General features: G+C 42.9%; 1 protein-coding gene across 4 annotated transcripts; it reads left to right on the top strand.

The window, feature by feature from the left end:
- Positions 1 to 684: 684 nt before the first annotated feature.
- On the top strand, positions 685 to 11716 carry SAYSD1 (SAYSVFN motif domain containing 1). 4 transcript variants are annotated; one of them, XM_038006038.2, is made up of 3 exons: positions 719 to 802; positions 2480 to 7006; positions 10817 to 11716. In XM_038006038.2, the coding sequence occupies exons 2-3, from the start codon at positions 6722 to 6724 to the stop codon at positions 11159 to 11161; spliced, it is 630 nt and encodes a 209-aa protein (XP_037861966.1). In that variant the 5' UTR covers positions 719 to 802; positions 2480 to 6721; the 3' UTR covers positions 11162 to 11716. The 4 variants fall into 4 exon arrangements, with proteins under 4 accessions (XP_007970913.1, XP_037861966.1, XP_037861967.1 ...); XM_038006039.2 differs by lacking the exon at positions 719 to 802 and adding an exon at positions 894 to 998 and having other exon boundaries at positions 2480 to 6949; XM_038006037.2 differs by lacking the exon at positions 719 to 802 and adding an exon at positions 894 to 998.
- Positions 11717 to 13439: the final 1723 nt, after the last annotated feature.

The following is a 13439-nucleotide window of genomic DNA, read 5'->3' as shown; positions in this document are numbered from 1 at the left end:
TTTTGGGAGGGTACTGATTGGGATAGGGCACAAGGAAACTCCCAGAGTACAGAAATGTTCTTTATCTCCATCTGGGTAGTAGTTACACAGGTGCATACATAAGAGCAAATCTACTGAGCCATACTCTTAAGATATGTGTATTTTATGTTGCACCCCATTGAAAATTTTTGTTGTTGGTTTTTTAAGGTTCTGACGTATCTGGACACAAAACGAGACAATTTCCCAACGTGGCAAGAGCAATAATGGAGCTGCACACCCTGCTTTGTGAGCAGTGAGAAAGTCACCCCCACGTACTAAGATTGGCATACCCTTGATAAGAGAAAAAGGGTAGGATGTAGCCTGTTTTTCTCCTGACGCTGGAACGTCCTAGGGATCACGGGCCTCTCCCATGCCCTGGAACCATCTTCTCACTGTGGCGCTCTTCATTGGTGCCCAACAACAGAGATCCCGAATACAGGACGCCGGATCAGTGAGGGCTCAAGCCCTTAAGTGAGATGGAGCAAGACAGAGCGGCCCTTAGGAGAGGGGCAATGCGGCACCCCTGTGCTTTAGACTTGGCTTGAGGAGGTGACACTTTGTCTACATGCCTGTGAAGAGAGGACGGCTGAGGACACACGCCACCCGCTAGACTTCACAAACGAAGTGGACGCGGATCACACCCCTGCGCACGCGCAGCAGGGGCTCCTGCCACGCAGGCGCACGGCGGCCCGGCGCGGGACGAGAGGAGGCAACGGCTGTGCGGCCTGCGGGCGCGCGCTCCCTTACCGGCCAACGGACGCGAGGCGCGCGCCATGGAACAACGGTTAGCTGAGTTTCGGGCGGCGCGGAAACGGGCGGGTCTGGCAGCCCAACCCAGCGCTGCCAGTCAGGGCGCACAAACTCCAGGAGAGAAGGCGGAAGCAGCAGCGACTCTAAAGGCAGCCTCAGGGTGGCTAAAGCGGTTCCTGGTATGGAAACCTAGGCCCGCGAGTGCCCGAGCCCAGCCCGGCCTAGTTCAGGTGAGAAGACGGAAACCTCGGCCCTAGGACCTGGCCTCGGAGCCACAGTCGAGGGGGCGGCCCTAGCTGCCGGGGGTGTGGCCCTAGCTGCCGGAGGCGGGGCTGCTGGCGCTTCCCTCCTGCTAGAGGGCTGGTCAGCTCATCTCCCGCCCCACGTGTCAGCACTGTTACCGGTTTTGATATTTTCTTTCCAGCCCGCGACCCATGCAGCTCCTGATTCGAGGCAGGAGGCGAGAGTCGAGGGTTCTGGAAGAAAGCACCTCTGCCCTGAATTATTCACCCCGAATTGAGTTATCGTGACGCCCTGTGGCTTCGGGAAACCTCTCCACAACCAAGTTGAGCCACAGCCCTCTGCTAATGGAGGGTAAAAGGTCTAATTGGATACTGATCAAAAGTAGCAGTAATTAAAACTTCATTTGATTCGCACCTGGGGCACATGCAGCTAGTAGCCCACACAGCCTGTGACTTAGAAATGCATTTGAATGCAGAATTTACCGAAGTGTGGTAACTGAAACTGCGGTAGTGGCAGAAGCTCATTCAAGTTCCACAGTCAATGTTCAAGACAAAAACAAAGTGATTTAGTATGAAAACCTTTTCACATTTAATTCTTTTGATAATCTCTTATTTTGCAGATGAATTTAATTTGCATCCTTTTGTGTTTTCATTTAGTTTTAACTCATCAGTAAAATGCTAAGGTGGCTTGCGGTGAGATTGAAATGTCTATGTGGAAATACAGGACAAAACGTATCAAGGGATAAGTGCTTTGTAATAATTTGTGCCAAGGGCTTTGTTCCTCCTAAGTGTAATAAGAACTAAAAAATTCCCTTTAAAATGAAAATGTAGCGGAAGAAAAGTGTACCTTGCTCGCCTTAAAATTGTTTCCGTTAAGTTCATCTATTATTGCACATTTGATTTGAGGGAATTTTTAAAAATTAGTGAACCTATTAATTTTGATTTGATATTCTCAGTGATATACAGGATTCCAGGTGACTTGCAGAAAGGTGAAAAGAGCGCAGCAGAGTTCAAACAATCCATTTCCTTTTTTTTTTTTTTTTTTTTTTTTTTTTTGAGATGGAGTCTCGCTCTGTCGCCCGGGCGGGAGTGCAGTGGCCGGATCTCGGCTCACTGCAAGCTCTGCCTCCCGGGTTCACGCCATTCTCCTGCCTCAGCCTCCCGTGTAGCTGGGACTACAGGCGCCCGCCACTTCGCCCGGCTATTTTTTTGTATTTTTTAGTAGAGACGGGGTTTCACCGTGTTAGCCAGGATGGTCTCGATCTCCTGACCTCGTGATCCGCCCGTCTCGGCCTCCCAAAGTGCTGGGATTACAGGCTTGAGCCACCGCGCCCGGCAACAATCCATTTCCTTGTGTGCAGTTTGTGTTAATTGTCTTTGGATAATTTTGTTGTTGACTAGAACTTTCTAAGTACAACACTTGCTTAAGATTTTAGAAACCATTTCCCTTATTCTTTTTCTCTCTGCAGTTAAAAACAATGTCTAACCCACGCAATGAGCTTTTGACTGTATGTCTCATTTCCAAAAGAATGAGATCATTGAGTTGGACCCAGAGAAACTGAACTCAGAGAAAAACTTCCATTATTGAGAACCCAAAAGCTGATGGCCAAAGGATGAGAGGAAATGCTGGACCTCCAGTTTCTTGTTAATTGCTCTGTTTTTCATAAGGGACTCTGCCTTAAGCTCGTTTTCATTGACTGTTACCATTTCTGGGTTTGCTCTGGTGTGAAAATTCTCATTTAATTTTTTTTCTTCAGATTCTGCCTCTAGTTTAGAAAAGAAAATTTCTAATTTACAATTCATGTCAGATAATTTTGATGGCACACTGTGGCCTGTCAGAGATTTCTTTAGCATTCTATTTTTTAAAAATTATTTTTAATTTTTGTGTTTTAATTGAAACAGCTTTATTGAAATAAGATTTACATACTACAGAATTTATCTCTTTTAACATACAATTCAAAGATTTTTAGTAAATTTACTGAGTCATGCAACCACCACTACAATCCAACTTTAGAACGCCTCCATCACTCCAAGGAGACCCCTCATGCACGTTAGCAGTTACTACCCGTTTCCAACCCCAGCCCTGCACAAACGTCAATCTACTTTCTATCTCTATACATTTGTCTTTTCCGGATGTTTCATGTAAATGGAATTATACAGTATGGTAAACACATTTTTCATCTATTAATTTTTATATTCAACTAGGTTCAACATGTAGCCATAGCCAAATATGTTAAATTTTCCTTCTGGGAGTTTAAGAATGTTTATCTTTTTTGATACTTACTTCTCCTTCAGCTTTCTCTTTTTCATACTGAAACAGTCTTTTAAATGATTACATTCATTGATTAACTCCTCATTTTTCCCTTCTAGCAGAAGACCTTCCTTTTCACTCTCAAGGCAGCATCCTTGGATATTAATTACCTTTTGTAAGGTACCCCTTTCTTATGAACACCATCTAGTTGTTGAGGCAGCAGATTTTCACGTTGTAGTTGAGATATTCTCTCCTCTACGTAGTCCCACTTTCCAAAGGATTAACTTGGCTTAGGTCTTTTTGTACACTTTATAAAACCAAAACCTTTGAGAGAATTTCTTGTGTCATGGAATTTACTTTTTAGGGTATTGAATTTAATTTGAGCTTCGGAAAGTTGCTCAGCTAAAAACTCATTATTTTAGTTCAGAAATATCAGAACTCATTTTCTTTCTTGTAAAGAAACGTCTTGTGCTCTCTCTAAAGTTCTAGGTCTCTTTTTGTTTTCACACTTTGATCACACTCACAGCAGCAGCCAGTCTAGCATGGAATGACTCAACTTCAGCTTCTAGTCTTTCCTTGTTTTGTTTTTCCTTCTCCAGTTGAGACTTGAGCATTTTGTTCTCAGTTTTGAAGTCGTTAAGCTGTTGACTATACTGGGATACTGTTTTTGTTAACATTTTTCCATTGAGTTTTATAGTCTCTTGAAGGTCATCATTCATTTCTTTAATAATTTCAATGTCCTTAAATATTTCTTTTCCTTTTTGAGGTTCTTATTTTGTATTGTGTATACTTACATACACAATAAAGGCAATATCTCTCTTCAACAAGCAATTTTCATGCATCAGGTCTTTCTTTTTTCTATGACTGCAAGAATCTTGACTTAAAGTATTTCTTCAAGCCTTCAATTCCATTTCTAGTGATCCGATGGTCAGTTCAAGCTGTTCTTTTACTTCAACTTCTTTCCTATGTTGCTCCACTTTCCTTTCTAACTCTTCCCTAATGTTTTCATACAACATATTAGCATTTCTTCTCATCTTCTTCTTTTAAGGTGCATTCAAACTGTAGAGTTCTTGTTTCCATTCCACTTTTTAATATTGAACTGTGACTTCATTTCTTGTGTTTTGGATAGTTCCTTCTTCAGTACACTAAACTCAGTTTTCATATTTTTATTGTCTAGTGTAAGTTGTTCACAGATAATTTTTTTTAAGGTCCAGTGACTTTTCACATGAAATAAATGCATTCTGGATTTCCATTAGGATATGAGAATCATTACAATCCATTCCATATTGCTTAATGAGCATCATAAACTTCTTATAATGAGGGTAAGATTCCTCATGATCCTCTGAAGCTGTTTCAGATAGCCTAGTTAAGTCATCAGGTTCATCTCTAAATGAGTTTGCTTTTTGACCTTTTTCTCTTCATTTGACATTTTCTTTGCAGGCCTAGCATACTCTTCATTCTTCTTCTTAGGAAATCGCTGATGGTAAGGTTTTCCACTCTGCCTTTGTTGAATTAATTTATCATCGTCATCAGCAGATGTACTATCCTACAGGTTTTTTTGATACTGCTTTTTTTTTGTTGTTGTTGTTTTGTTTTTTTTTTTTTTTGTTTTTACTTTTGTACTTCTTTCTAGCTTCTTCAACCTGTGGCTATTTATTTTCACTTTCAAGCTTTTCTTGTTCTTCCTCTGAGGTCACTTGTACTTCTTGTTCTGCTTTGGATGTTTGTTTATTCTTCCTTTCTATTGCTTTCTTCACAACAGAATTTTTCATTTCCATGGTAGGCTTTAGGGAAAGATGTTTTTCAGGAGGCCCTTCTCCCTTTCCATTTACTATGTATTTTTTCCTTTTTTATGTGAAGGTCCAAGTAAAGACCTTGAAACACTCTCAGGGATACTCTGCTTGGTAGTAAAAGTCAAGTCTTCATCATCCGGTTTAGGACATGAATCAACACACAGTTTTTTGAAAATACTGAATGCAGATGCTTCAGAACTCCCAGAATCTTTTGCACTTGCTCCTCCTTTTTTCAAACTTGCATCCTTCTTGGATGCTTCTTCTGGGTTGTCATTTTGAAGACCATTTTCAAGTATCTTTTTTTTTAATGTTGCAAAATTTGTTGTGTTTGTCAGACCATCAGAAATAGCATGATCTTCTGCAGTCTGTTAATACATACTCTTGAGTATGCAGATATTTTGTTGAAGAAGAATGCTAACTATACCTGACAAGCCATAATGTACAACAGCCATGAGGGCTGTTCTTTTCAACCTATCAACAGCATGTACATTTGCTTGTTTCTTCACTAAAATTCCACCTTTTGCTGTGTTTTGCAAACTATAAAGTGGTGTGTTTCCATGCTTGTTCAGCACTTCAGTATTCACATGGTGTGAAGACAGTTTTTCTGCTAGTAGTGTGTTCTCATTGTAGATAGCATAGCGTAGTGCGTTGTTGCTGTAGACATCCATAAGATCTGGATTGGTGCCACGTTCTAGCAGAGTGATGACACAAATCTCTTCCTCGCAATGTACAGCCTTCATCAAAGGCATCCTGCTTCGTTTGCCACCAATGTCAGTCTGGCATTTTCAGTTCACCTGGAGAGTGACTGCTTCCACATGGCCATTGACATAAGCCAAATGTAAAACAGTCCTGTTCATTCACAGATGAAGGAATACAGAAACTCTAGGATATATGCACAGTGGAATACTCTTCAGCCATCAAACTTTAGGACATCACCCCACTTCCAGCAACATGGAGAAAGACCTGTTCACAGATGAAGGGATACAGAAACTGTAGTATTCATTCACAATGGAATACCCTTCAGCCATGCACATAACTGAAATCATATCACCTGGAGCCACACAGTTGAACCTGTTATTCCCTTGATGAAGGGATGACAAAACTGAAATATATATCCAGAATGGAATACCCTTTCACCACAGAAATGGATGAAATCCATTTGCAGTCATGTGGAGAAACCTGTTCATCCACAGATGAAGGGATAAAGAAACTGTAGTATATATACACAAATGGAATACTCTTCATCCAGAAAAATATAATGAAATTACATCATTTGCAGCCACACTGTTGAACCTAGAGGTCATCATGGTAAATGACCTGTCCTGTCCACCCACAGCTGAAAGGATAAAGAAACCACCATACAGATACACTATGGAATATGCTTCAGCCATAAACCTTTGGGAAATCCTGTCATCCACAGCCATGTGGAGAAACCTAGAGGACATTAGGTCCAAAGAAATGAGCCTGGTAGAGAAAGTCCCACACCTTTTAATCTCAGGCATGGAGATTCCAAAAATTTTATCTCCTGTCCATCCACAGATGAAGGGATCGAGAAACTGTAATGTACATGCACAAAGGAATACTCTTTGGCCATCAAAATAACTAAACCATGTCATTTGGGGCAACACAAATGAACCGCCGAGGCTGCAGCTGCCTCGTGCTATGCCATGGATGGAAGCCACTGTGGCCTCCATCTGGGCCGAGCTCTGACCACAATGATACCTCTGCCCCCACCCGGGCCTCCCTCTGACCGACAATGCTGCTGCGTCTTCTCGGTAGTCATTGATGAGGAAGTATCCACATCCTCCTTCCCACTGCCAGATTTTGCTTGGAGAAAAGCAGTTTCCCGAAATAATTCTGTGACGAGCTTCTTCCACATTAGGACAAAAATGCTGGTAACTTTTAAAAATTCCTACAGAAGCCTCCTGCTTCCCTCTCCAGCCATATCCCAGGCAAGCCCCCTGCATACCACCCTGCCCCAGAACCCATTCCCCATACCCATCCACCACTCCTGACCTCCAGGCCTTGGCTCAGGCTGGCTTTCTGCTCAAAGGCTCTCCTTTGGAGTCGCCTGGCTAAGCACAGCTTTGCCTCACCCCCCCGCCCAAAATCTAGTAGTTATCTTGAATTTCTCCCTTTCCCTCACTATCATTCATTCATTCAACAAAAATCTTGTCATGTGCACACGGTGTTCCAGCCTTTGTCCTAAATCCTGGGAGACAGTGTGATTAAGACACAAGTGCTACTCTTGTACAACTTGCGTTTGAGCTTGGGCAGCAGGGAAAGGAGGACAATAAACAAAACCAGATAAATGCTATGAAAGAAAAAAGATAGAACCAGTAGATTGCGATAGTGAATTAGGGGTGAGGGTAGCAGAGTACTATTTTAAATCAGCTGAGCAGGGAGAACTCACTAAGGAGGAGACATTTAACAATAAGAAACCACCCTGGCAAAAACGGGGACTAAGCCAAGGGCACATATGGTGACAGTTTTGCTGTTTGTAGTAGGAGGGGGCCAACCAGGTGATATGTGAGGGGAAGGTAGCATTCCTCTCGGAGGGAACCACAAGTGCAGAGGCCCTGAGGTAGGAAGCAGCCTGATACTTGAGGTATGGCAGTGCCTTCCTTGGACCATGCCTGTGTGTGATGCAACAGTCATAAACACTTCTTCACCCAGGTTTTACAGCAGAAGGGAAGTGGTACTCAGACAAATTCCAAATGAGGCAGAGGAATGTCTGTATCTCTCCTTTGTTTGTTCCCTTGTCAGTTTGTTTATCCCCCGCCCCCGGCACCCATCTCCCTCTAGCTCCCTAACCTTTCTCTTGCCAGCCCCTATAAAGGCCCTTAATTAAATAAAATGGGTTTTGGAGGAGACCATCCTAGGATCCCAGACTGACCTCATCTCTGCCTATCACTAGTTGTATGGCTTTAGGGAAATTACTTAACCTCTTAGTGTTTTCTTATCAGTAAATTGGGAATAATAATGCCTGCCTCCTGGATTACAAGAGTTCATACATTTGAAGGCTCTCAGTAAATGGTGGCATAGGAGCATTCTTCTTTTTATACTCCCTAAACGATAAATTTAGTTTATTGTGAATTTCAACATGTATATTCAAAATGTATTTTGTGTCCATCAATCCATTATTTCCATCTGACTGCTATCACCACCCTGGTCAATGTCTGGCTCTCTCTTGCTAGGCCTCCTCCCCAACCTTTTTAGCACCAAGGATTTCGTGGAAGACAATTTTTCTACCCAGGGGCAGGGAGAAATGGCTTCAGGATGAAGCTGTTCCACCTCAGATCATCAGGCATGAGTTAAATTCTCATAAGGAGCGGGCGCCCTAGATCCTGCGCATGTGCAGTTCACAATAGGGTTCATGGTCTTATGAGAATCTAATGCCACCGCTGATCTGACAGGAAGTGGAGCTCAGGCAGTAATGCATGCTCGCTGGCCGCTCACCACCTGCTGTATGGCCTGGTTCCTAACAGGCCACAAATCCATACGAGTCCCAGGATTGGAACCCTTGCTCCAGATGACAGCTGGAGCAGTCTTAAATGAAAGGTGGATTATAAGTTCCCTGCTTAGACCTTCAGCTGTTTCCCATTTCCAGAATCTTCACTGCAGCCTGCCTGGCTGTACTTGATCTGGCTCCCACCCTCCTGCCCTCCCTCCTTAGCCCTGTCGTCTCATGCTGCTCTCCCCCTTGCCCAGTACACTGCCCAGATGCATTCTTCTTGGGCCAGAAGTACTGTGCATGCATGTCAAATCTGAAACAGACGTTTCTTAGAGTATCAGGGGTCAGGGATGTGGCTGATAATATAAGGGCCTCTCCAGTCAGACTTTCTAATCTAACCAAAGAGATACTAATTACAGTGTTGATGCTATAAAAAGAAGGTTCTGACAAAATAGAACTTCTGAAGCACCATAAATCAGATAACCAGTATTTGTGATCCCCTTTTAAATATTCATGTGAAGAAGAATAGGGGATGTAACTGAAGAGATGAATTGAAAGTTCTGCTATGTATTGAGAACCTAAGTGTGGGATGCTGTGTTTGGATCTGGAGACACGTTGCCTCCTGGTACTTAAACAATCTGGCATCACACATCACATGACCTATATTAAAAGAGAGACACTGTAGTACTGAATAGTTTGATGCTCAATGAGCAGGAGAGCTAGCTGGTGCTTGGGGAGGCAGAGGGGGCACCCGCCCTGATGGCCAGGGAGGTCAGGGCTGACAGTTCATGAACTGTGCTTGCCTGGATGGAAGGCAAATAGTTGAGGAAGAAAGAGAAAGTGGATGGAATTCTAGGCCTGAGATGAGGACTGAGAATACCTTTGGGTAATAAGACCAGTGAAGCTGGAGTAGAAGGGTCATTTATGGAACAAAAGATTGTGGATCGTGTTGTAATGGAATTTCCTAGACCACTGTGACCCACTAGTGGATGGTGAAATTAATATAGAAGATCTTGACCCCTAGTAAAAATATTTTTAAAATAGAATAGGAAATACAAGAGAATGTCTCCGGGAGGGTAAGTGTTGACTTGTGAAAGGTTGTTGCATATATGTATTCTGGGTTACAGTCTCAAATGTATTCCTTATTGTAGGGCATGCTCAAAGAGTTCTGAGAACAGTGGACTGGACACAGAGCTGTCTAAATACCTGTGTCTGCCATTAGCATCTGGCACAGGAGCCTGTGTACTGGCATTTCAATCTGTTGAACAAATTGAGGGCCTTGGGTTCCAGCCCAAGGAGTTTGGATTTTATCCTGTAGGCAGTGAAAGTTTTTGAAGATTTGTGGGCAGGAGGATGATGGGTCTTTAAGAAAATTCATTTAGCAGTTGTACATAGGATGGCTTGGGGAGGGAAGGGATAGGAGGCAGGGAGTCTAGTTAGGAGACATTGGCTGGGCCTTGGGTGAGTGACAACGACCTGTGTAGGTTAGTCACAGGGGATGGGAAGGTAAGAGGGCCCAGTAATGGCTGTAACAGTGGTTTTTGTTGTTTTTGAGACAGTGTCTTGCTCTGTCACCCAAGCTAGGGTGTGGTGGTGCAATCTCAGCTCACTGCATCTTCCATCTCCCAGGTTTGAGCAATTCTCATGCCTCAGCCTCCTGAGTAGCTGGGATTATAGTCATGTGCCACCATGCTGGCTAATTTTTGTATTTTTAGTAGAGATGAGGTTTCACCACGTTGGCCAGGCTGGTCTCAAACTCCTGAGCTCAAGTAATCTGCCTGCCTCAGCCTTCCAAAGTGCTGGGATTACAAGTGTGCGCCTGGCTGATTTGTTTTTTTTTTAAAAAACGTGAAAAGGATTTTTGTTTCCTGTCTCTATTTTAGAATCACGCCAGTCATAATGTTTTGGGTCATCTAATCAGATCAACAAAGGTACGTTGACTCTGACTGTGTTTGAAGCATTTGTCATGACTGTTGCGTTACCAGTTATTCAGGAGTTTCTGTATGGGGCACAAATTAGCTCTTCTTAGCAGCAGACTAATCTGAAGAAATGACTCCCACGAATAAGAATCTGTCTGAATGCTGTAGGGCTTTTATTAGGTCTCATCTCACTAAGTGCTGATCAGTTTTGATTCAGTTGGAGCAGAGCACATAGTTCTTTGGAGGTGATTGTTTTAGAGAGTAGGGTGAGAGAATAGAAATCAGTGAGCCAGCAGCCTTCTCACAGCAATGAAAACTGCCTTTTCAGATTAGTTTTGATCATCACAGCTCCATTACCCTTTATTCTTTCTTTTGTTTGTGTATCCTAGGAAGCGCCGCAGCCCCAGGGCAGCACATCACAGCCACCATGGAACATAGCCATTCCTCTACCATCATGCTGGGACCAGTCTTTCCTGACCAATATCACCTTCTTGAAGGTTCTTCTCTGGTTGGTCCTGCTGGGATTGTTTGTGGAACTGGAATTTGGCCTGGCATATTTTGTCCTGTCCTTGTTCTATTGGATGTACGTCGGGACACGAGGCCCTGAAGAGAAGAAGGAGGGAGAGAAGAGCGCCTACTCTGTGTTCAATCCGGGCTGCGAAGCCATCCAGGGCACCCTGACTGCAGAGCAGTTGGAGCGCGAGTTACAGTTGAGACCCCTGGCAGGGAGATAGGACCCAGCTGTGCTGTCATGCAGCTAACTTCTGATGTCTTCCTCACCACTGGCTATGGATTTGATTTCAGGCGTATAGGACTAAGGGCAGCTTGCAGGTTAGCTCTGTGACTGCATGGTTCTTCTACATTCTTTCCCTGATCTTTTGCTGCCATTTGATCTTTGAATTTCTCTTTAGTGTTGGTGAAACTCTCTAAAGTACATTCACTGTGGGTCCGATGCAATTCATAAAAATTATGTACTCAAGAAGGGAGACCTGTTTGTCTCATTTCTCATCTGTTTGGGGGATGATTTTAGAGCACTAGAAAGGCACTGGGAAGATTCTCAGCTTAAAACATCCAGCCATTTGAAGTAATGATTAGGTACATCAGGGCTGCATTGTAAATGTTCTCTTTAAGTCTTTTGACATTTATAGCAATTTTTTTTTCCCAGAAAGTTTAGGTTGCAAGTTTTGGGTTTCTTTTTTGTTTTTGTTTTGCTTCCTGCTTTAATTCTTTCATTTTCAGTCATTACTGGTATTGAAAAATAAAATATCTTTAAAACATCTCTTCAGAAATAGGTCCCTCTTCATTGCCCATCACCATCTTCCACTCTCTATTATAATTTTGTCACCACTCAGTAAAGGAAGGTAGGAAGAGACAAAGGACTAAGTGCAGGTGTGGGGAGGGATTTCACAAGTGGTTATTAATAGCCAGTTCAGCAAGAAGTATTGAGTGTGTACAAAGGGGAGGGCTGGAAGTGTAACTCCAGACCTGTTGGCTGCTTTAGTTGTTTCTTATATTCTAAGGCAGCAGTCCCCAACCTTTTTGGCACCAGGGACCAGTTTTGTGGAAGACAGTTTTTCCATGGACGGGGTGGTGGTGGAGGTGGTTTCGGGATGAAACTTCCACCTCAGATCATCACGCATTAGAGTCTCATAAGGAGCACGCAGCCTAGATCCCTCGCATGTGCAGTTCACAATAGGGTTCTACGGGCTTTAGAGTAAGCAGCCTTTTCATCTGTGGGCCTCTGGTGAGAAATTCTGTAAACAGTGATAATCAGGCTGGATTTTAATGTTCCTTCCTCTTCCAGTACAATGTTAGAGTTTGGGTTCATTAAAATCAGGCAAACTCCCATTGGGTTGGGGCTTCTCTCATTAATTCCATTTTGTGGCTAACTTTATTGTGTTTCAGCCCTTGTTGAAAATTCTTCTGATATGTGTTGCTCTTCCTCACAGCCCTTTGCCCATTGGGAGTTTGGCTGTTCCTCAGAGCCATCTGGTCAAGCAGATGGTCTGTTCTAGCTCACAGAAAAGTCTTTTCTCCCATGATTTCTGTCTGAACTGGACATGTAGAGAGTATGGGAAACAGATGAATCCCTATTAAACATGAAGTTTTGATTGTATTTAAGATACAATTTTGTTGACTTATTTTCTTAAGGCTTTCTTAATTTTTTTGAAACTTTCCTTGGACTTCTCTATTTCATAAAAGTCCCACACAAGGGAGTAATTCCCTAATCTAAGTTTTACTGCAGTGCTCAGGGCAGTAAGCATTGCTGTAGGAAAGAACTCATTTGTATTTTAAAAACGTATAATTCAAACTTTCCCCTAAAACAAAATGCCTGTAACTCTGAATTATAGAGGTTTGATCCAATTAGTAATCCCAGTGGGGTAAAGACTTAAGCACACAGGAGACTTGACCTGTGGTTGGGTGGACCTAAGTAGTGGTTTTTGAAATGCAGCTGTTTTTGAGGTGGAGTCTAGATTGCCTCAAGCCCATCTTGCATGGGATTTTCTGTGAACAATTTTGTCACTTCGCCTCACCTCTTCCCAAAGGTGCATGTAATGATGGCATTAGGAAAAATAGGGTATGAATCAATTAAAGGCCTGACAGGGAGAAGAAGAAAGAACAATAAGTATTTGGTGCTTTCATCAGACCATTAGGCTTTAGGTGCCGCCTTGATTTCCCGAATTTAGGCCTATTGATCTCAGAATTTCCACTCATAGCGTGACCATTAACCCAGCATGCAGCCTCCATTAAAGGATTCTTCTGTCATCAGGGAACTTGAAATCCCAGAGGTAGATGCAATCCCTGTGATAACTTTATATACGAGTGAAGTCGTTTCTGTTCAAGTCTAACAAGTAACTTGGTTTTTGTTTTTATTCACATTATCCCATCTTGCCTACTGATAGAGACTGTTAAGTGAAACTCTACATCTAAAGTTGGAAGGGACCCCAAAATGCCATCAAGTGTGTTCCCCACCTTTTTGGGCAGGGCCATCATTTATTCCCAAGTAAAGAT

Source organism: Chlorocebus sabaeus, chromosome 17 (genome assembly GCF_047675955.1).
Source record: "Chlorocebus sabaeus isolate Y175 chromosome 17, mChlSab1.0.hap1, whole genome shotgun sequence".
Taxonomy (NCBI): domain Eukaryota; kingdom Metazoa; phylum Chordata; class Mammalia; order Primates; family Cercopithecidae; genus Chlorocebus; species Chlorocebus sabaeus.
The sequence above is the reverse complement of the archived record's forward strand: the minus strand, read 5'-3'. Positions and strand labels throughout refer to the sequence as shown.

Coding starts and splice junctions, on each gene's coding strand:
- SAYSD1 (XM_038006038.2), top strand. CDS start 6,722: ATGGATGGAAGCCACTGTGGCCTCCATCTGGGCCGAGCTCTGACCACA. Junction 7,007..10,816: donor CCTCTCCAGCCATATCCCAG/GCAAGCCCCCTG, acceptor TGTGTATCCTAG/GAAGCGCCGCAGCCCCAGGG.